We start from the raw sequence: 25,020 nt of genomic DNA, 5'->3' as shown, positions 1-25,020 counted from the left end.
AATTTTGTATTTATTTGTGTTAAATACAAAATGTCTTTTAATTGATTTTTACGTTGTTGAGTACAAAGTCTGAAATTTGTACATCTAATATCTGGACCTCCAGATGACAAGCTATTTTTAACTCTAGGGCAGTGGTTGTGAACCTATAACTCGGGGTCAGACATGGACCTGCGAAGGCTTTTTAAATGACCCAGTCATTGATTTTTAGTAATCAGTGACTGGGGCATTTAAAAAGCCTTTGTGCATAATTAATTTTTTATCATAAAAAAGTAATCTGACAATTAAAAATTTAAAGTATGAATATCTAATGTTGAATTTATAAAAAAGCATTTAAGCATTTCACACATTGCCTAGGTATTTTATAGAATGCCAAATGACAAACTGGCAAAGTATGAAATACATCTGCGATTCTTTTCGAATAATCAAAACTACTTATCAGAAGTTAATAAATGATGTAAAAAAGCTAAAATGACTGCTTAGAAGGAACCACTGGACTGGTTGGACTACTACTGGTTGCTGAATCACTATGATATTATGTTTTTGGAAAACGAAAGTAAACTTGTTTATCCTTTTAAAGAAGGCATTGGTTACGTCACATAATTCATTAAATTCATTTGGCTGTTGGACATGGAGAATGGGACAGAATGCTGAAGAAACTTCTGATGTGCCATGCAGAAGCTTTGTTTGTTATGGTTGTACTGTATTGATGTTTACTTTTTATTAATCCAGAAATCTTTGTTAAGTTTTAAAATAAATATTTAACAGACCATTGGTCTGGTTACTTTCCATCTCGGAAGTTAACTTACAGTACAGCTATATTGAACTATACATCCACCTTTGTGAGCCCGGCCAGAAAAAACAAAATATATTAAAAAGGGCATCAGGGTAGAGTAGACTTTAAGGTACCCCTTGTAATATGGCGAAGTTGTTCTTTGATTTATCACCAAGTTGTTGTTTCATTTATGGTAGCCTGAGTAGTTGAATGTTATGGAAACCCTATTGTGACGTAATCAGGTGCATGATTCTGGGAAATTTTGAATCATGGTGTAAGGATCTTAAGTTTTACTAACGTTTATTTTATTTTAAATCTTTACTATCACTTCTTATTTTCTACTTCCGGCCAGAATTATAAGCATTAAAGTATTTATGCAAAGTTTGTCTGGCGAACGCCAAGTACTTAAGTTGTGGCTTTTTGCCAAGCGAGAGAGAGGAAGCAGTTAGTCAAAGCAGGCCGCTTACCTTAGAAGTTTACTCAGTTGCTGGTTGCCTTTCAGGCCATAGGTTTAATCCTCTTGATAACTTTAAACGTATTGTAGTGTTCACAGTTCTCTGTACTACATACGGCTTCCTGTTAATATAAGGCCAATCTTCCACGTTTATTATTTTAAAGTTAAATTAGAGTTTAGTTTTATTTTTATACTTTTACGTTTTGACCCCAAGTAGCGGGTCTGTGTATTTCCGAAGTACGGAAGTTATTGTAAATAGAGAAAAAAAAGGGTTTTGTATACCCTTCTTGTGTATCCTGTTTACTTCCCACAGTTTTGAACATAGCTTTAGTAAGCTCTCTGTTCCGAGTCAGGTCCTTGCATGTTCCCGAAGAAGGTTAGACGGAACATTGAACCTGATAGTGGCGCCCAACGAAGAAGAATAACCGTGGCCGAGTTTCAAGAAGAACCTGTGCTGCCTGCAGAAGCGGCTCAGAATCCAGAAATGCCAGCTGCCGCCCTGGAAGGATTTGGTTACATCGTCCAGACCATGCGTGCTTCGATGAAACCAGAAGCAACATTTAATGGAAATTCACCGGTAACCAGTTTTTTGGAAAAATTAGATGACCACTTCATGCTCTACCCCGTGCACGAATTTCAAAAAGTTACCTTAGCTACCAGCGCTTTGAGGGGCCAAGCGCTTAACTGGTTGAAATGTATAGGCAGAAGTCTCTTGGGTCAAGCAGGAAGTCCCACCTATACTTATGAGAATTTCAAGACTGCCCTAGTAAAAGCCTTCCCTGTTGTAAGGGATCGTGCGAAATTAGAAACGGAACTTTTTAGTATATATCAACAAAGAATCGAAAACCTCTCGAGCTTTATTTTAAGAAAAATTCATGTCTTCAAACTCTTGTATGGAAACCGTCCGGATCCTGAGATAATTCAAGTGATTTTGCCGAGGTTACTGCCCCAAGTGCAAGACTTTATTGAATTAAGAAATCCAACTACACTGGGAAAGTTATTTGAGCTAGAAATCCAGTTTGAAAGTAGAAGAAAGGCGGACGTTGAAAGAAGACGCCAATATCAACAGCGAAACCAATTTGGTGCACCAAGACTACAGCAAACTCAAGCACACGGCTACGGAAGCAAAGCGAATCAGTGGGCAAGGAAACCCGAGCATTCAAAAACAGCCGACGAACGTCAACAGTTCAATAGCAATCCAGGAAAAAAGTCTCAAGGCCAGTGGAAAAAGAAGGAAAGCACGGAAATGAAAAATAATTTAAACTAAAACAGATTTCTCCTGACGAGAGGGTGCGGAAATCCGAAGGCCAAGAAAACCCCTCTTCCTTCAAGTTAAATACAGTAATGGTGAAAAATTTGACTCTTCCGAAGATTGAAGTGTTGGTGAATAATATCCCAGCCACCGCACTCCTGGATACAGGCGCGCAGTGTTCCTGTGTGGCAGAAGAATTTTTTAGGAAGTATTTTCGCAAATACCGCATATATAATTCGGATAATACGACAGTGTTAGCGGCGCAAGGAGAAAAATGTAAGTGTATAGGTAAAGTACCGCTGTATGTCCGTATCAAGGACGAACAAGTAAAGGTGATGTTTTTTATAGTAAAGAATCTGCAAGCACATATAATTTTAGGAATAGATTTTCTTTCAGAAGCACAAGCAACGCTGGATTTTAATGAAGCGTCCCTTAAGCTGACGATGAAACCAGTTCGTGCAGAAAAGGCTGAACCGCCGATGTTAAATCTTGACCACCTGCCTAATGACGAGCAAGGAAGAATCCGACAAGTGGTAAGTGAATTTGCTTCGCTATTTAGTGATATTCCAGGATTTACTCAGGTTACTAACCATAGTATTGACACCGGAGATGCATTGCCGGTTCGTCAAAAACCATACCGGTATGATAAGAATAAGGAAAAAATTATAGAATGGCATATTACCGATATGCTACGTAAAAAGATCGTAACGCCTATCTCAAGTAGTTATGCTAGTCCGGTGGTTTTATGTAAGAAAAATAATGATTATCCTTTGGAGCATCCAAAAAGGTGGAGATTCGCTATTGATTACCGTAAATTAAATTCCATAACGAAATATCCGGTATATCCGTTACCGATTATAGAAGAAATTTTAAGGAACATAAAATCAACCAAATTTATGACAACTTTAGACTTAACGAATGGTTATTTTCAAATAGGGATCAGGCCTGAGGACGTGCCTAAGACTGCTTTTATAACCAAGTCTGGCACTTATGCATTTTTGCGAATGCCGTTTGGCCTTTCAGGCGCCCCAGCAACATTTCAGCGATGCATGGACATTGTGTTAAGACCTGTTCTCGGAAAGTCCACATTTATCTATTTAGACGATATCATTATTACTAGTGATAATCTAGACCAACATGTACAGGATTTAAGACAGGTGTTTTCTTTATTAAATGAGGCCGGTCTAAAAGTTAATGTCGAAAAGTGCAAATTTGCAGCCTCTGAATTAAAATATTTAGGTTACAAGATATCTCAGAAAGGAATAGAGACAGACGAATCAAAAATAATCGCTGTACAAAAGTATCCGACTCCAAACACGGCAAAGAAGCTCTCTTCTTTTCTAGGACTTTGTTCATATTATAGGTCCTTTATAAAAGATTTTGCAGCTATCGCTGAACCATTGTTAAAATTAAAAATGAAAAAGGCAAGATTCTCGTGGACGGCCGAAGCCAATAGTGCTTTCGAAAAATTAAAACAAGCATTAACGCAAGCCCCTGTGTTGAAATTTCCTGAAAAGGATGAGAATTTAGAAATTTCAGCGGATGCTTCGGATTATGCGGTAGGAGCGGTACTTTCGCAAAATCAGCAGCCCATGGCATTTTTTAGCCGAACTTTAAATCAAACACAAAGAAACTATTCCGCGACCGAGAGAGAGGCACTTGCAGTTCTGTTAGCAGTGCAAAAGTTCCGAGTCTATTTTGGAAAGGCGCCAATAACAATGTACTCTGATCATGCGGCGGTAACTAGATTGTACTCAGGGAAAAACTTATCCCCAAGGTTAATAAGATGGGCACTCAAGCTACAAGAATATAATCTGGTAATCAAACATACCCCCGGAAAGGAAAATATCGTAGCAGATGCCCTATCAAGAATTAAAATAGATGAACAAGGTAATACTGTAAAGGTGGCAATGCTCACAGCATGTACAATAAATTCCCGAGAAACTGTAATAACCGAACTGGGTAAGGATCCTGAGTTTGGAAGCATTTATGAGTATTTAAAGGATCCTGAAAATTTTAGCCACCAAGATACTGTGGCGATAAGAAATAGGGCGGCCCATTACGAACTAATAGATGGTCTATTATTCTATACAAAAACTACGAATTCCAACAATGAATTTCGACCTGTTATCCCAGCTAGTTTTAGATTAAATATCCTGCAGGAGCTCCATGACAGCCCTTTAGCTTCTCATGCTGGTATTCGGAAAACTATCCAACGCGTACGCGAGGCAGTCTATTTTCCTGAACTGCAAAAGTTAACAAGGGCATATGTCCAGTCCTGCCCAACATGTCAAGCAGTTAATTATATTAATTTCCGCCCGGCCGGGTTTCTAAATAGTATTAAATCCGAATTTCCAAATGAAATAATTGGCATCGATTTATTGGGCCCTTTCCCAAAAAGTCAGTTAAATAAAAGTCGCTATCCCCTTGTTATGGTTGATCATTTTAGTAAGTGGACCGAAATTGTTCCCTTAAAACGAGCCTCCGCGAAATTAGTTACTGATTCTATTTTAAATAAATATATTTTAAAATACGGGGCGCCCCTAAAAGTTATATCGGATAATGGTCCTCAATTTGTAAGTAATGTATTTGAAGACATGTGCCAAAAACTGGGCATACGTCATTTAAAAATGGTCCAGTATCGGCTGCAATCAAATATAGCGGAATGGGTCAATAGAAATATAGTGAAAATTATCCGTAGTTATGTTAAAAATTTTCATAAAAGCTGGGATAACTATGTCAATGAATTTGCTTTCGCCCTTAGGACCGCAAAACATGATACAACGGGCAAAACTCCTGCTGAGTTATTTTTAGGCAGAAAGATTATAACGCCGTTAGATAAATTATTTTATGTGCAACAAAGAGCCCCAGAATTTAAAATGGGTGATATAGAAAAACTAATTAAGGAAGCAAAGAAGAATACTAAAGTAGCACACAGAAAACAAAAACTATATTACGACTTGAAACGACGGGGAGTAACTTATAAAGTAGGAGATGAAGTTTTAAAAATTAAGCATTCACTTTCTTCAGCACCAGAAGATAAAACTGCCAAATTTTTTCCACGATTTGAAGGACCATATGTTATAGAGAAAATAACTCACGCTGTAGTAGTGTTAAAAGCTAGAAATGGTGAAACCTGCTCTGCAAACATTGATCAAATCAAACCCTACTATGATCGTAATAAAATGAAAATTTTTAAAGATCTTTTGCAGGATCTGGCACGGCAGACACCGCAGGCACAAGCTCCGGAGGTGGAAAAACGACAAGTACAAGGGCAAGCCATTAAGAGGCAGGAGCAAGTGAAAAGAAAGTTTCCCCGCGGAAAATTTGAAGGTAGCAAGAAGAAGAAGCCGTTCCACCGTCCAGAAAAGAGAGTTCACGAACACCCCCAGAATGAAGAAGGGACAAGGACGACGTATGCAAAGAGAACTAGGAGAAATGACGGCAACTATAACCCGGCTCTAAAACGGAAGATCTACTCATCCGACAGGACTCTCCGCAGCAAATGTCGCCGAACTGCGGAAGGGCCACCAGCAACGGAGGAAAAGTTACAAGGAAAATTTGAACGGCCAGCAACGAGGTCCAAGCAGGAACACGAAAGAAGTTTCCCGGTTCCGCCAAGACCAGCTGCCATCAAACGACCAAGACCACAGGCAGAAGCGAAAAAGAAGGTATTCAAGGGTGACAGAACTGGAGAAAAAAGAAAGCATCTAGAGGAAGGAACTGAAGGGCGAGCCCGTACAAGAAGGAGGATAAATCAAACAACTATCTGCACTACCTTTAAGGACTGGGCCCAGAAAAGAATGTCCGAATATCACAAAGATAAGTAAAATTTTATGTTACTTTGCAAACTTAAGTTAATCTTTCATTCTTACTGCAAGCGGCAGATTTCAAGAAGTTTTACCTCATGCGAGGTCTACCTTTATCGCCAAAAGGGCGAGAAATGAGTTGTTACCGATTTTGGTATTATGTTTTTTCAATTACTCGCACGTAAAACTAAAGTTGATGTATAATAGCGTTGTGTAAAGACTTAAATATTGTAAAAAGTTATTGTATAAAAATTATTTAAAACATTCTGGCAAGAAAGAAGTTTTAGTCTGAAAGACTTTTTGAAATGTATTATTTCAATGTAGAAAGAATTGTCACTTGCTTTGAAAAGAATAGAAGTTAACAATGTACTACTAATGTATGTTTTCAAATGTATAAAATTAATGGCATGTTAATATGTTCTTATATACAATGTGAACTGTTATTTTAAATGTTAAGAAATACCGTGATATGGTAAAAGTGAAAGAAATGTTAAAATTTTTTTTATTCGTGTGACTGTAAAAAGACTAAATCGTGGTGAATATGTGTTAAAGGTTGAATGATGTAGTTAGGCTCTCTGACGCTACACTTCAGAGTTAGCCACTTTCAGAATAGTACCTCAGGGTTTAGAGTTGAAATTAGGGTGTGTTACGAGGTCTTGATATGTTGAATTTTAACACGTTAGTGTTTTGATTGTAGGAGGAAGTGTTGAACACATAGACATAAACACATTCGTGTTTGGTGTTCTTTTACAACACATGTCAGAGAGCACGGGGAGAGATAATTAAAATAGTCAGGAATGAAATAAGAATGTTAAGAGAAATATAATTATACATGTTACTTGCCATTTCATTGTCTAACATTTCATTAAACTAGTTTTCCTTCCAGATCTCTGGAAGGAACCAGATTTGAATAAAAGCTTCTGTTTAGATGCAGTACAGATGAAAAAATTGTGTATCCTGGGAGCTGCTATTGTAAAAACAAATTTCTTTCTTTTAAATTTCTAGTTTCTAGCGAAAAATGTTTGTAAAAGATTGGCCTCCCATTAGATTCTAGAGCTAAAAGTTTTCAACAAGGTCGTTTTAGACCTCAGTTTCAAACTAATTAACTCTGGCGGGAAGTATGTAAGGATCTTAAGTTTTACTAACGTTTATTTTATTTTAAATCTTTACTATCACTTCTTATTTTCTACTTCCGGCCAGAATTATTAGCATTAAAGTATTTATGCAAAGTTTGTCTGGCGAACGCCAAGTACTTAAGTTGTGGCTTTTTGCCAAGCGAGAGAGAGAGGAAGCAGTTAGTCGAAGCAGGCCGCTTACCTTAGAAGTTTACTCAGTTGCTGGTTGCCTTTCAGGCCAGAGGTTTAATCCTCTTGATAACTTTAAACGTATTGTAGTGTTCACAGTTCTCTGTACTACATACGGCTTCCTGTTAATAAAAGGCCAATCTTCCACGTTTATTATTTTAAAGTTAAATTAGAGTTTAGTTTTATTTTTTATACTTTTACGTTTTGACCCCAAGTAGCAAGTCTGTGTATTTCCGAAGTACGGAAGTTATTGTAAATAGAGAAAAATAAAGGGTTTTGTATACCCTTCTTGTGTATCCTGTCTACTTCCCACAGTTTTGAACATAGCTTTAGTAAACTCTCTGTTCCGAGTCAGGTCCTTGCATGTTCCCGAAGAAGGTTAGACGGAATATTGAACCTGATAATGGGATGTTTTGTAAGCGTTTTTGTGGTGTGTGTTGGTTTGATTTTTTAGACTGTGGAATGGCCGAATGTAGTAAGATTAATTTTAATTTTCTGTACCGTTTGGAGCGAAAGGGGAAAAGAGCTTTAATTGACTGGTGTATAAATGAAAGTTTACTTAGTAACCATTATAAGTGTCCTGTATGTAGGAAGGATATGCGTCTAGTCGAGCGTAAAAATCGTTTAGGTGGATTTGAATGGGTTTGTAGGAAGAAAGGTTTAGATGGTCACTATGTGAAGCGTTCGATCAGAAAGAGTACCTGGTTTGAAAAAAAGTCATTTGAGTATGATTGATATTTTGATTTTTACGTGGCTCTGGGTGTGCGAAGCGAACTCGAAAATCATGGTAAGTGAATATTTGCTTTTGGTAGTGCTTAATTGTATAACAGTTTTTCCTTTTTTATGTTATTGTATTGTTTGGTTTAAAATTTATTTTATTGAGACTATGTATTTTTTGTTTGCCTATATTTTAGAATTTGGTGCTCCTTTCACTTTTAAATGAAAATATATCGATGTGTACATGATTAAAGTAAAGGAAGTGCGCAATGCAGGTTTGTGCTATTCTGGGATTTTTTTTAAGTGAAAATAGGTCGATGTGTACATGTATAAAGTTAAAAGAGTGTGCAATGCCATTTTTGTGCAATTCGGGGATTTTTTTAAAGTGAAACTAGGTCAACGTGTACATGGATGAAGTCAAAGGAGTGCGCAATTCCATTTTTGTGCAATTTGGGGATTTTTTTTAAGTGAAGATAAGTTGATGTGTACATGGATACCGAGTTTGTACAATTGTTTGTCTTGTTATTTTGGCTTTGTGTAGCGGCGATGTTTGGCGCAAAAATCGCCACTGCGCAAGCCAAAACGAGTCAAAGAATTGCACAAAATCGGTATCCTTGTACCGCCAAGTTTTGCCAAGTGGTACCCTAAACTATACTTTTACCGGGCATCAATATGAACCTATGATTTTTCTGAATTTAATTCATGTAGAGAATACAAATTTATTATGGTGTACTAAGATCATCTCGCTAAATTTTTTTTTGTGCTTTAGAATAAAAAGTTTTTAATAGCAGTCTTTCATTATTTTTTCAAAATAACATTTGTGATTTTAAGGAATGAACATCTTTTAAATAATAGCTGTAATAAGACTTTTCCATTCTTTGACTTTTTAATAACGAATAATGACTTTTTCCATATTTTGCTTAAAGGACATTTGTCATTCTACAGAATGCCTAGTTGTTCTACAGATTGCCTAGGTAAAGTATGTAATAATTATCATGTTTCATACTTTGCCTAAAAATGCCAGGCATTTTATAAAATACTTAGGTATTTTATAGAATGCTGGAGTTTTATGCATTGCCGGTAACATATAGATTTTTAGCATTTCTTTTTAATAAAACAAAGTCTTCAATGATTAGTATTTTTGATAAAAATGGTTTTTGGGCAGAGAGTCTTTTAATGCCGAGTAAATGGTATTTGTTAAGAAGTGAGAAAATCATTCATTTTGCAGCATCATCACATTATGTAAATAGTATTCCTGTATATTTAACATCTACCTTTAAAAGTTTCATCCATTAAATTTTAACAGAATAATATGCAACAGAATTTTTTTTTATTTCCTTGAAATTTTTATTTTATAATAGCTTCTGAAATCATTTATTACATAGATAGAATATGAACAGTTTTATAAATCTCGTAGTTAATATGCTTGTATTTTTAACAAATTTTGTAAAATCAAAATTTTATTGCCACAAAAGGTGTATTTTTTGGTGTATTTAATTATGGCAAAGCACACTATGGCTATCTGCCTAAGAGGAGGGATGCCTTTCGTGGAGGACTTTCTAAGGGAAACTGGCTCGTATACACGTTACACATGGGGAAAACCACGAAAACACCCATGCAGCCAGCCCGTTCGCGGGATTCGAACCTCGGACCGAACTACCAGTGTTCAGCGACTTTACCGCTCGGCCGCTGGTGGGCCACAAAAGGAGAATGTATATAATTTTAATTATTTTAGATCTACCTCTGATTAATATCTGATTATGATTATGCTAAATATTATCATTACGTAATAAAACCTAAAAAAGAGAAGTTCATAATATATTTTAGTGTTTCTAAAATAAATTTTACAATTACAAAGGTAAATTTCCGTAATGTATAAAAATATATTTAAAAAAAAAACTGTTAAAGGATAGATGCTGTTTTGGCATTGAAATAGAAGGCTAATATATTCCTTTTCAAGTACAATTTTTACACATATTAACTTCTAAAAATGGCATATGAAGGATTCATATTATTCCTTCTCTATACAAAACTGATCCAGATTGGTGAAATTATTGTCCCAGCCATGAGAATGCTTCGGACTTATTGATGACAGAACAGAAGGTAGGAACACTTTCAAAAAATGAACTGTGGTGGTGTATGGCCCAAACTGTAATGGTGAAAACAGCAAACCTGTCATTCCTATCGAGAACTTCAGTGACATGAAGAAGGTATATAGAATAACATCTTATGTTTTCAGATTTATCAATAATATGAAAAACACAAAACTAAGAAGAGTTGGACCTATCAAGTCTGAAAATATGACTGAAGCAGAGAATTTCTGGATCAAGAAAACTCAGGAAGAAAATTTTAGAGAAGAAATAAGGAAATTAAAGATGAAACAAAGCATAAATAGTTTGAAAATATTTACATTAAATCTATTTGTCGATTCAAATGGAATACTTGATACAAATGGAGTAGGTGGAAGGCTTCAAAATGCTGATTAAGCTATAATCAAATATACCCAGCAATATTACCTGAGATGTCTCATTTGACAGATCATATCATTAACGATTGTCACGAAACACAAGGACACGCTGGTGTAGCTGAAACTTTAACTCAAGTTAGAGAAAAATTTTGGATACTAAAGGGTTGACAGCGTGTAAAGAGTAATATTAACAAGTGTGTGATTTGCTACAGATTTAAAGCTAAGCCACTAAGTCAGGATATCGCTTCTTTACCATCCAAAAGAATAACATAAGCAAATCCCTTCAAAGTTGTAGGACTTGATTTCACTGGTCCTATGAGTACAAAAGGATGAAACTGGGAAGGCTTATGTTGCTCTGTATACATATGCTGTGGCAAGAGCTGTGTATCTGGAACTAGTGTAGCCAAATGGCAAAAAATTTTCTTCTGTCCTTTAGAAAATTTATTTCAAGAAGAGGAGTATGTCAAGTGATATATTCAGACGATGCAAAAACCTTCAAAAGAGCAGACAAGGATTTACAAAAGCTATGGAATACCATCAAGGACACAGAAGTTCAAAATTATTTTGGTAATAAAGGTATTGAGTGGAAATTCAATGTGGGGCGGTTTCTGGGAAAATCTTGTTAGATCTATCAAGTCTTGTTTGAAGAAAATACTCATGAAGGCTTCACTTAAATTTGAAGAGCTGGAAACAGTTTTAATTGAAATTGAAGCGCTGTTGAATTCACGTCCGCTTACTTATGTTTATTGTGAAACCGGAGAACCAGAACCACTGACATCAGCTCATTTTCTAGTTGGACGAAAACTGACGTGTTTACCATCTGGCAAATTTCTTGAACCCGATTCAACTAAAGAAAATTAAAAAAGGCAATATAAATACTGGCTAAGGTTATTAGAAGGTTTTTGAAAAAGGGAATACTTACTTGAAATTAGAAATGTAAAGCAAATTCAGAGAGGTATTGCCATAAAAGATCTTTTGAAGAGATCTGTAGTTCTAGTACATGAAGAAAAACTACCAAGATTATTATGGAAGATGGGATTTGTACAGGACTGTTATCCAGGGTGAGATGGAAAAATAAGGGCTTGCACTATCTGTTTAGCTAATCATCTTTGTCATTCTGTGCAGTTACTGTGCCCGTTAGAAATAACTTGAACTCTTTGAACTGAACATAGTGAATTGTGAACACTGTGTCTATGAACATTTAAAGTTGTAGAACATTGAAAACATTAATGTTTAAGAATCCAGTCCTTTGATGAACTCAAGAGTTCATCGAGGGGGAGGATGTTACAGTTTATGTAACTAATCACGAGAGTGCACGGCCTTTTTATTTTTGTGGTCGTTATATATATATATATATATATATTTTTTTACCACATAGCGGATTTTGATAAAAATGTAGTGGCAACAAAAGAAAATGATGAACGTTCTAATGTAAACATTTTTGTTGTAAATAGTTATGAAATAAAGTTCTGTGTGAAAACCAAAATGGCAAAGAATTCCAAGCATCTTGTAAAATCATCAAGAAAGGTCAGCAAAAGATTATTCATCAAATGTTAATTGTTAAAAATAAGAACAAGAAAAAAGTACAATAATTTCAAAAGCCCATAGCAACAAGAAGCGATCATCTGCTGTTATAATACTCCAGCATTCAGACCTATGTCTTCTACAGGGGTTTTGATCCCTTTGCTAACGATTCCACTGCCTACTGATGACACTACTATGCACATCCAACTTTCTTGCAAATGTTGATTATCTTACACCAGCTTGCAACATCCCGACAGCCCTGCAATGCATCTGATCATGCAGATGGTGTCTTCGGCTCATGCATTCCACTTTGGCTCTCTCGGATCACATGGAAATTTTGCTGCCTGCGAGCTGATGCATAGGTCTAGCATGCCTCTTTTTATGTGATGTGATTGCAGGACTGTGTTTTATGTTAATTTTGGTTGCCTATTTGCATTTAGCAATGCAATTTTTACCTCGTATGTAAATTGTATGTTTTAGTTTCCCTCTTTACATTCATACCTTTTCTTTTAGCATTATTGCTTATTTTTTGAAGCTTAAGTATACATACATCTCTCTCTCTCTCTATACACACGCACATAGTAACAATAAAGTTTTTAATAATCTCTTTAATTTAAGATTCACTGTGTGAGTTTTTGAGCAAGACAGTTTTATATTTTATGTAAAATAAATGAGAAGGTTAGGTCTCATCAACTGGCAACAATTTTTGATTTTCATATTATATGGAAAGGGGGGAATGCAAAATTGAAATATTATTTCTTTGAACTGATAAAAAAAGGGTTTTCTGAAATATCAAATAAAATATTATATCTGTCTTATAAATTATGAGTGGGTTTACTTTTTATTCTAACACTAGTCAACAGATATCTAGGTTTTAACTCTTGTGAGAAGGTTGTATTGCTATCCTTCTTTCAAAAGTTAGTGTTTAGAGATTATCTACTCGTGACTCGTAATGGGTTAAGACTGGTATTTCTGGTTTATCGTATAAACTGAAATAAATTAGGGCATCATAGAAATAATTATGATGAACACCAGAAAAAAACATTTATTTAGTTTTAAACCAGTAATAAATCTCTGAGAATATAAGTAGCTTCAAATGGCTAGATACTTGTAACTTGATGCATTAATTATAAATGGCCAAAATCCATTAATAATTATGTCTCATTAGCTGCTTAGAGTACACCACAGAGAGCAATCGAATTTTACTCATGAGAAACCCCAAATTTGATGAGAATAACCCGAGAGTACAAATGAGAGGGTTCTCCACCCTTCTTTCCCTACCAACCTTTTGAGAGTATTTTTTAAGTGTTCCATACTCTTAAGACATTGTACATCCTTCTGGAACAGGGTTTTTCAACTGAGGGAGAAATTTTATAGTTTCAAATGAGATGGGAATGTGGAATATATATATATATATATAAAATTTTATTCAAATTTTGGTACTTATAAACATTTTTTATACTTTTTCTTGTTTACTTTACAAAATGCATTAAAATTATAAACACAGCAAAATTAAATTATTTGATAAAAGAAGGAATTTCCATTTTCATACTGTTAAACTAATTAATTGGAACTCTAATATCTCTAGAAAAGTAATAGAAAACACGTTTCATAGTCAAATAATCAGAATAAAATATATATGTACTGAAATAGACGATTTAAAGGAAGAAATAATAAAGCTAATTAATGTTCAAGTTGATAACCAAGTACCACCAAAATTTATTAATTTATATATTAAAAAGGCAGGCATTGACTTTACTTTATAATTTTTTGGCCCTTTTTAATATGATAACATTACCTTAAACCTTAGCTGGAGGGTAATGAAGGATATAGAAGAGTAAAGAAATTATCTTGTAAATTTGTATTGTAAATATGTATATTTAATCAATACTGGACTCTTTCCTTTTACTAATAAAGGGCCAACTCTTTTCAAAAGTCTCAATTACAGCCCGAATTGAGTGAAGATTTTAATCTTCTAATTTTCCATACTTTAGCCAGTATTTAGTTAAGTTTTTATATACCAATTGAAATCAAGTTCATTAAACTTTTAATATTTTCTTTCATTAAATATAACTTTTAATTAACTTCCTCAAGAAATTTCTGGGAATTTTATAGAGGTTTTTTAAGGACTTCGTTTTCAAAAAATTTTGGAAAATTTTTAGACATTTTAAATTTTACTTTAAAATTTAAATTTTAAAACATTTCAGTTTTACTTAATTACTTTAATTATTTGCAATTTTCACACAAAAAATTTTTCACTTAACGTTATTTACAATATTTACACAATTTTTCAACAGAACACACATTTCACATTACAAACAGTTTACATTTTTTAATTCACAATACCACTTAACTTTATTTTACTTCAAACACTTACATCTCTTGATTGGCTCAGCTACTTAACTCCCTAAATAATTGATAATTACATACCTTTAGGATTTTTAATTTAATTTTTTCTAGATTTATATATTTTAATATTAATGTTTGCAAAAAATTTTAATATAACAAAGATAGCAGCTTGACACTCAACTTTACCTACTAAGCGCCATCTATATAATTAATTTGAAGAAATAACTTACTTCTCTTTAAAAACACTTTTGCAGACCCCAACACTCATATAATAGGTAAGTTAGAATTAAAACTTACTATTTACTTGCTTTAAGTATTTTTTAAGTAGTATTTAAGTATTTTTTAAATATGAAATTATATTTTTAAGTACATATTTGTTTTTTAAAAATTGTAAATTAGTTCTTTTTGTTTCTTATTGGTTTATATGGATTATGTCTAGTTCTTTTTTAGTTTCTTTTTATTGATATGCATATTCGTGTCGGGGAGGTTTCTGTAGACAAGGGTTTCTAAAATACATTGGTTTCTAGATTATTTTTTATTTTTTATAAAAAATTAATTTTTTTAAAAAAAGTTAAATTTAATACTTGACTTTACTTGCTTGTTTCTCAAAAGACTTCATTAGTATTTTCCTTTTAGAACTTTAATTCTTAATTGCTAATTCCTAAGGGTACCACTTTATTGGTATTTCTTTTTGGACATTCTTCACTTACCCTTGCCTGCATGAATGACGAAACACAAATTGAATGATTGGAGAGTTAGGTTTGGAGGCAACTTCCCCTTGATAAGTCTGTCTCCTGCCTACTCAACAGTCATTCACTTATGCATTTTAAAAAAAAAAATTGTTTGTATTAATTTTAATTTGCTAAATTAGTGAATTTATTTTCATGGATTGGTTTTGCACTTGATTTGCTTATGCTTCTGAATTTAAATGAAAATGTAGATTAGTTCGAGAATTAAATCTTTTACATGTTTGCACATTTTTTAAAATTAAAAAAAAATATATATATATATATTTTGGCTTTTTTTTTTTTTTTTTTTTAATTTTGGCTTTAATTTTTTTTTTTTACTTTTATACGTGATTGGACTATTTTTTTAAATTCTTACTTTTCAAAGGTTTCCAAGTTCTACAACTTCACAATGATTATGTAACTGTTTTGATTTTATTTTCTCGGATAAATTATACTTATCCTGTCTTAAATTTTCCTTTCCTTAGTCAAATATACAGAGGAAAAAAGTGTATTTATTATTATTATATTTTTTTATCTGTCATATCTTTGTCATAGAAAACCTTTGGGAGACAAATGTATTAGAATTAAAAGAATAACTATTTTCATTCTTTTTAAAAGTATTGACTTTTTTTTTTTAAATAATTGTACATAGATTTTAGAATTAAATCTTTTTAAGTTGCCCAGATTTAAAATAATAAATCTTCCAAAACTCTGTATGTTTTAGTTATGTCAGCATTTTTAATACTTAAAATTTCAATTTTTATATAGTTCCTAATGATGGCATTTGGCTTTGAATCTTATAGAAAACTTTTAAATTTTATTTAAAAAAGATTATGAATCATATTTTGATTTCTGATTTGTATTTTTTCTAGGATAAAACATTTGGATTAAAAAACAAAAAAGGTGCAAAAACTCAAAAGTTCATTCAACAAGTACAGCACCAAGTTAAAGTTGGAAATCAGAGTGCTAGAAAGGTATTTAGTCTTAATAATTGTTTTGGTAATTAAAGTAAAATTCAGTTTCTCATATTGGTAGATTTTCTAGAGTTTTATGTATAATATGAAAGTTAATTTTTTATGGGTTTGAATATTTCTATGATTTTGACAATAAATGTACATTAAATTTTAGGCTGAATTATTAAAAGGCCCTGAAAAAAAGAAAGATGAGAAAAAAAAGGAAATAGATGAGTTGAAAACTTTATTTAGACCTGTCACCCAGCAGAAAGTGGAGAAGGGTATGTATGTTATAGACTGTTTCACTATGCATGTATGTCATAGTGTTTTCAAGTATTTTATGTATTTTTTAAAATTAATATTAATAACAGATCACTGCTGATTTGTTTATGATCTGCAAATGAGTTTTCTTAAAGTCAGTTATAGATAAGAATGCATAAACATACTAAAGCACTCTTCAGGTTCAGATTTTTAACATATTGACAGCATAGCGATTAGCAAAAGAGAGGACGTAGGTGACATGTTGCAGGACACAAGCAAGTGGAAGAAGCATATGAAGATTATTACATTGATAATTAAATAAAAAAAGAGTAATTATGGTTCCACTTTATTTTTACTTTGTTATTAAATTTTTGGTAATTACTCTAGTAATATTGATAGTGACAGTGAATAAGAGGTGCTAAACACAGTGCAGTGCATTAGGAGGAAGGGGCACCCAGACCTGGCTTTGCTGGAGGCAGCCTTGCACAGTTAACCACCCGAACCCCTCCTTGGTGAATCCAGGGGGACAATTTTTGTTTCACTGGGTTTTGAATCTCAAGTCAGTGGTGGACAGCTATCCACCGACAAAGCACAAAGGTTGACATTAACTGTACCCCAGTGTTGACCAAGAGGAGCCAAACCCCCAAGGACAACCTTTGAAATCAAAATCTGTAGCATCTCCCACAACCAAGAAACAGACAAAACAGTACCATATAGTCCTTGCTGGGTCTAAACCTACCACTGAATAAACGATGATTCTCGTCGCTGTAAATACTGTTGATTTTTTCCCAGAAGTCAAGGTTGTCTAGATATTGACCTAGTCAGAACTCTGGCATTGCTTCCAGTCGTGCTGGAGGGGGTGCTAAATACACAGAAACATGTTCTTTTTGACTGATAATAATAATTTTGTCTTGGTGTGTGCTAAGTACTATTTTCATTTCAGCTGCTTTCACATCTTCACAGGGAAGGGGGGGATTATAGGTAATAGTCTGTTAATGGTTATTAACGAATTTTTTCTTTTTTTTAAAATTAGAGATAAAAATTAAGGATGCAGCTTGCACACACAAAAATATAGTATATTAAGTTAATAAAAATAATTGACTGACTATATATAAAATAAATTTTGCTTGTGTGAAGAGAAGCTCTTATGTTTATTTAGTCTTAGGAACACTTTATAGCTTATTAAATAATTGTAATGTGTAGTAAATAGAGTACCATACTTGACGCCATATAAGACGCACCCTTATTTAGAAGGCCACACACAAGGGAAAAAAGTTCTAATAGTAGGCGTGAGAGCGCGGTACCACAATAATTTAAAATGTGGTTTCCTTTAGTTCTCACGTTTCGTAAAAGCCAAATAAACAATCATTGAATGCAATTACCAAACATATTTTTATTAAGGAAAATTAACAAACAGCAAGCTATTTTGAACATGATATGTAAATTTCAATAATGAATAAATGAATAAAAGGCAAGCAATCAAACATAATACAAAATAAAGCAGAAACAACAAAAAACACAGATTCAAGGAAAACGTTGCCTATCATGAAATTAGACTTTAATCACTTTCAAAACCATAAAAATCCTTTTCACTATCATCATCATCGAAAATGAGAATATCATCATCACTACTGTTTCCGTCATCGCTAGTATCACCTTCTTCGAATAATGCATCGTCTTCTGTTCCGTCAAGAGCATTACTGATTACGCACTTCTTAAAGGACTTAACAATTACTTCAGCCTTTACGTCCTCCCAAGATCTTTTTACCCACTCGCACACTTGTGAAATAGAGGGCCGCTTCATTCTACCTGAGAGTGTGAGGGCGTGATGTGGCTCTCCTATCCACTTGTTCCATCATTCTCGCACTTTTTCCTTAAATGGCTTATTCACCGATACATCTAAAGGCTGCAATTGGCTAGTCAGTCCACCAGGAATGACAGCTATCTGGGTTTTTAATCCTCTCACTTTATTCTTTATGGTTTCAGTTCTATGGGTGCTAAACTGATCCAAAACCCAAAGAGAGGGTTTTCTTAAGAGTCCACCAGGTCGCCCGGACCATACTTCTGTAACCACAGTTTCATTCTAGCTTCGTCTATCCAGCCTTTTGGATGAACATCAACAATTACACCCGTTGGAAGTTTTTTTTTTTTTCGAATGAGTTTTTCTTTTGAATATGAAAAACGGCGGTAGTTTTGACCGACACGTGTGTTGGCTAAGTCAAAGAATGTCTATGTAAAGAAGGAAAGGTTCCATAGATGTAATGTGACCGTCGAATCTGTTCGAACTTCGACATCAGCTTCGAGCTTTGGTGCTTTTTGGTGACAGATATTTCACGCATGCGCAAAATAATTATGGCAGATGTAGAAAAAGTTATGTGTGTCTAGACCTTTATCCGGGTTAAAAATAGCATTCAGTATTGAAAGTTAACCTGTGTTCTTCACGTATAAGACGCAGGTAACTTTTTCGAGACCAAATTTAGGAAAAAAAGTGCGTCTTATATGCCGTCAAATATGGTAGTTATTTCGGCTCTACTCTTATATGTGCCCTAAGATCACCAAATGTGGAGCTATGTGTTCTGCGCCACATTTGGTGATCTTAGGGCGCATATAAGGCACGATTGCATGTTGTATGGCAACCCTTTTGACATTGAAAACTCTTTTGCTGGAGTGGTTTAATTGCTCGTTGGTTTGTGTGGTGCATGTTTTGAAATGGCCTATGTTGTAATGAGAGACGTGTTTGCAAGAGGGTCAGGGAGATTATTTTTAGTGGCTGTGCATGATAGAAGTAAGGAAACGCTGATGCAGTGTATTAAAGGGTGGATTGAGCCTTGTACAACTATTTTTTCGGATGGATGGAAATCTTACAAGGATTTAGGAAAAGAAGGTTTTGAACATTTATTTGTGAACCATAGTATGAATTTTCTGGATAGTGTGTTTGGCTGTCATATAAATACCATAGAGAGTACGTGGCGGCATGTTAAAGCTACGTTCTGCTGTCCAAAAAAGAATTTATTATGGCAAGTGCTTCGTAGATTCCTTCGCTGACTAGATTGTGGAATTCGTAGATATTTTTTTAAGTTAAAGCATATTGCTGTGTACATGGATTCTTATCAAATATTTTTGATAATTAGAAACTTTAAGTTTTTGCTATCTAAATTTTTTGTTTTTGTTTCGGATTTTTAGTTTAAATTGTGTGTTGAAAAAGTAGTTTTGCATGTGCGAAAAATGTGTTTTTGGAGACATTAAAGTTCAAAATGTAGACAAAAATAATTTCGGAAATGTAGACATAATTTGATAGTAATATGGCACCATGGTGTTTCTCGCCAAAAATGTTTGACGACCTGAGGGTGCATATAAGAGTAGTTCCATTATTTCTCCTTTAATTATAAGCTAGATATTGAACACCAGCTAGATATTGTACCCTTTAAAACGAATTAATTTAATATCTTAAAATTTGTGTGTATTCTGTATTATATTTTTACATTATTGCTATTGGTGAAAAACTTTAAAATATGATTGAATGACTAACCAGTGTAATTGTTTTGGTTTAAAGAAGTAATCTTGTTATGTATTCAGAATTAGCCATTTTTTCAGAAGTATGTCATGAGTATGATAGACTGTTGGAGCATTTTGCTGATACTTATATATGAAACATAACTGATTTGACATTCATTTAATGATAAATATGAATTAATAATTTTTCATTTCAGGTGCGGATCCGAAGTCAGTACTATGTGCATTTTACAAGCAAGGCCAGTGTACAAAAGGTGACAAATGCAAGTTTTCTCATGATCTTAGCATAGAAAGGAAGAGTGAGAAACGGAATGTGTATGTTGACATGAGGGACAATGAAGAGGGTATAAATTTATTTATTTATTTTTTTTTATATTTCAATATGTGAAATATTTATCAAACACAGTTACTGCTTTAATTTTTTTTATTAAGTCTGCTCTCGAGTGTCTTAATATTGCTGAATTAAAGCTTATTTCATTGAAAAAATGCTCTAAGAAATTTTGAATTGAAGGTTTCGCTTTTTCATCCATTTCTCTTTTAAATTTTAGTATAGTCATTTTGTGTAAAATGTTGCATGCTACACTGAACATTCTTGTGGTTTTTACGCCTACATGTTATTATTAAACTTTCAGATGGAATACATTCCCAAACCTTAAATAGGCATTTTGGGTGGGAAAATGATAGTTTAATACCTTTTTGAGTATGTAAATAGAACTAGTATATCTAATAAACTTTATGGAAACAAGGAGGGCTGAGAATGCTTCATATGAAAACATACTTTTTATTCTCTAAAGTGTTATTATGTATTAAAAATCTGTAAAAGTATGGAACATGAAAAACAGGATGATAAACATGTCAGTCTTCACAATATATATATGTGTCTGTGATCATGTATTCCCTACATTTTTACTCATTTTTTCATCTCAAAATCAAGAGGAGAAAATCATGTGAATAATTTAATTTTCAACGGATGTGGTTATGGTAAGACCATAACAAATGAAACGTCATCTTAGATAAACTACAAGTAAGTATCACAATATTATTTCTTTAAAAAAACCAACATATTAATAAGTACTATTAAAGTACAATACTAATAAGATATTATTATTACCATTACAGTATAGTACAGTCAAAAGTCGTTAATCCGGAAAGATCTATAATCCGGACCTCAAAGAGACAAACTTTCTGCGCATGCGTCAATGCATAATGCGCTCATGCATGCGCATATGGCATATGCACGTGCGCATGTGCATAATACGTTTATGCATGCGCGTTTAATGTATAATGGACAGTATAAGCTAAGCTAAAATTATCTATTTCAGTTAATGTTGCAGATTGTGTTGTTCCTTAATCTTCGAATTGAATCCGGCTTATTATTTTTTGCACACTATTAGAGCAATTTTATAAAAGTAAGCTTGAACTTTCGATTATGTCAAATAGAAGTTCCGATATATATTTACTAATATGTAAAGGATCTACAAAGCAAAATTATGTTTCGATGTCCATCAAACAAAAAGTGGAATTGCTGCAAAAAATGGATAAAGCCATATCCTTTGTTTCTCTAACCATTCCGAAATCTGTTTATCAATTTCACGCTGCTCTCTGGGGGGAAGGGGGCGACGCGGCACGCAATGAACTGGAAGTTGATCTGTCAGCACTATCCTTATCTTCAGGGCAGATGTTTTTATTTTATTCAGCTTATAATTCCTTACTAAATGTAGTATTTCATCTCGATGTATTCCGTCTTTGATATGATTTAAATCAAATTCCTTGTCATTATAAATATCACGAGTACACATCAAATAGTTTTCTGGTTGCAATTTTCTAACTTCAACTATGCATAATGTATGCTTTACGCATGCGCATGGAAAGACTCGTTAATTCGGACTCGTCGGGACTTCAGCGATTCCGGATTATAGATCATCAGTTTAAATCTGGTAAGATGGCATGCAGAAATTATAAAATTAAAAATATGAAACCGTGATTTATGAAATAAAGAACAATTATGATCTAAAGGGTATCAAAATTTACAAAAAAAAAAAAAAAAAAAGCTTAATATTTATTTATTCACTTTATTAAACATTTCTTTCAATGTAAGTTGTTTAAGTTGCTTCGTTTTTTATGTGACAATTCATTCTCTTTAATTCTATAAACAGACATAATTTCTTGTTCAGTTACAAAGTTCTGCTGTTCAAGTCCTATAATTGCTGTGTCGAGAATACCGACTAATTTGTCAATCGAAATTTTTTCGTTTTCAATAACCTCTGTCACTTTCTTCGCTATCGGAAGCGAATTATAATGACGAGGAAATTGATTTAAATCATATCAAAGATGGAATACATCGAGATAAAATACTACATTTAGTAAGGAATTATAAGCCAAATAATATAAAAACATCTGCCCTGAAGATAAAGATAGTGCTGACAGATCAACTTCCATTTCATTGCACACCGCAGCATTAAAGATAAACAAAGTTTAGATAAACAAACATTAAAGTTTAGATAAACAAAGGATATGCCTTTATCCATTTTTTGCAGCAATTTCACTTTTTGTGTAGTGCACTTCGAAACATACTTTCACTTTGTAGATCCTTTACATATTAGTAAATGTATATCAGAAATTCTATTTGACATAATCGAAAGTTCAAGCTTACTTTTATAAAATTGCTGTAACAGTCTGCAAAAAATAATAAGCCGAATCCAATTCGAAGATTAAGGAACAATGCAATCTGCAACATTAACTGAATTAGATAATTTTAGCTTAGCTTATACCGTCTGTTATACATTAAACGCGCATTCGTAAACGTATTTTGCGCACACACGCATATTCGCAGCCATAAAGGCCTTACGCGCATGCATCAACGCGACGCATGTGCAGAAAGTTTGTAGCTTTGAGGTCCGGATTATAGATCATTCCGGATTATGGGTGTCCGAATTAACGACTTTTGATTGTATTAACATTACAATATAGCACAATAGTGTTAACATTGCAATATCTAACAAGATACTTTCATTATTGCTTCCCTATACTTTCTTATTATTGTTTCTGCTACTTTTTAGGCCTCAAATCATCCATAAATAATTGGAAAAGCTAAATGTGCAGCTGACTTAGCAAATTCATAGACTGGATGTCAGTTTGTATTTCCTTCACTGTGAATTGTTGGTTTTTGTATCAGGCTGGCATAAAATTCAGCAATTAGAAAGAAAAGGTTAGATGTAAATTTTGCAAATAGTTTACAATGATTTGTTGTTAGTAAGATGTAAAACTATCACTATGTGGACAAATTCATTTTAAAATATGAGGGAAATCATTATTAACTCTTGTAGTATAATTTAGTTCTGCATAGTTTTTTTTCTCTCGTTGTAAACTAGTTCTGTAAATTGAATTGTTATTTAAAATTAAAAAAAAAAAAGAATGTAATTGTTTTCTATGGTTGAGTAATGCTCATTCTCTCTCGTATTTTGGATTTCTCATATTTTAAATTACAAGTCTAATATTTCTTTTAAGGTTATGCAGTTGTCTATAATGTAATTAGGTACTTATTTTTTTCCTTAAAATGTGTTTGAAAAGTGCTTATAGGTGCTTATTTTTTTAACTAAAATGTGGCTACGAACCCTGTAAATATCTACGAAAGAAAATATAAAGGAAGTACAGAATGTCTGTATGTGAATTTGCAGGGGGGGAAAAAGACATTTGGTTGGCATTCCTGTATAAGGAAACTGGCATGAAAATATCCCATTTTTTTGTGACCAGTATGCAGCAGGGAATATGCGCTTCAGAACTAAAATTTGTGAAATATGAATCAATACAATCTAGTACAGTTTATTGAACCTGATCAGATTAAGTAATGAAAATTAGTCATGCACAAAAGCTGATTTAGTTTGTGTAATTAGTTCTATGTATTTCCATAGGTATCAAGTTCAGGTGCCATGCAAAATGAAAACAAAATAAGAGATGCTTTAATGTATTGTAATAGAAAATTAAAAAAAAAAAAAAAAATCGTTTTTTAGTCAATAGCCGTTTTTAATTAAAAAAAATTGTAATTTGTTTTTTAGGTGGCCGTAAATATGAAATCAACCAGGGGTTCTCAACCGGTGGTACGCATACCACTGGTGGTATGCAAAGAAGCAAAGTATTTTTAATTATTAAATTTAGAAATTAAAACCCCAACATCCTGATTGAATTTTTTCTCTAACACTCGTTAATTTATGTGATTTAAGTTTTGTTCAAGGTCAATAGCCGCTTATAGATTTTTGCAAGAGGCGAACAATCTCTCTGGATGGCAGTTTCGTGGTTCTTCCGTGTTCGTGGCTCCATTCAGACAACAAAATTTGCCATAAATGATGTTTTTAAAAGGAGTGATAGAAATGGATGCTGTATTTAGTAGGAAATAAAAATAAGGGTACTATTCGGTTTTGAGGGCCGTCAAAAGTCGCCAAACTATTGTTAATGCCAGTGCTGCTAAAAATAATTGCGGCAACCCTAACGCAAGAAAGGAAGTATAATAGTAAGTAACTATCTAAGATTATTGTTTTAATTTAGATGAAAGGTTAATTTCATATAATACTTTTTTATTATTATAATTTAGATAAAAAGGCTAAACAAGACTGAATGGAAGCATAAGAGTAAATAACTATTTCAGATCATTATTATAATTTATATAAAAATTGTTAAACATAACTGAATGGATGCCCACATCGCTATTTCACTACCGAGTTATTGCTAAAGCATAATTTCATCTCGTTATTTGTTCAAACATAATTTTCTATAATGAATGATGCTTTTTCTTTGAAAAAATGCAGAATCGCCCACTTATTTGTTTGCCACTTTTTACAAGGGTAAAAACAATTGGATTTTTGTCAATTTTTCTTTTACTTTTTAAGTTAAAATAGGTCGATGTGTACATAGATAAAGTCA

General features: G+C 33.3%; 1 protein-coding gene across 1 annotated transcript in view; it reads left to right on the top strand.

Annotated features, from left to right (window-relative positions):
- Positions 1-25,020, top strand: part of LOC118199532 (zinc finger CCCH domain-containing protein 15) — a 76,758-nt gene that overhangs the window by 5,101 nt on the left and 46,637 nt on the right. Inside the window, exons 3-5 of the mRNA XM_035371422.2 lie at positions 16,249-16,350; positions 16,505-16,610; positions 20,301-20,447. Of these exons, the coding sequence (XP_035227313.2) occupies positions 16,249-16,350; positions 16,505-16,610; positions 20,301-20,447 (355 nt within the window). The remainder of the gene's footprint in view (positions 1-16,248; positions 16,351-16,504; positions 16,611-20,300; positions 20,448-25,020) is intronic.

The sequence above is a fragment of the Stegodyphus dumicola genome, chromosome 2 (genome assembly GCF_044657685.1).
Source record: "Stegodyphus dumicola isolate Sdum_Otavi_A_Nest chromosome 2, ASM4465768v1".
In the NCBI taxonomy this organism is placed as follows: Eukaryota; Metazoa; Arthropoda; class Arachnida; order Araneae; family Eresidae; genus Stegodyphus; species Stegodyphus dumicola.
Note: the sequence above shows the minus strand (reverse complement) of the source record. Positions and strands in the feature narration are given on the sequence as shown.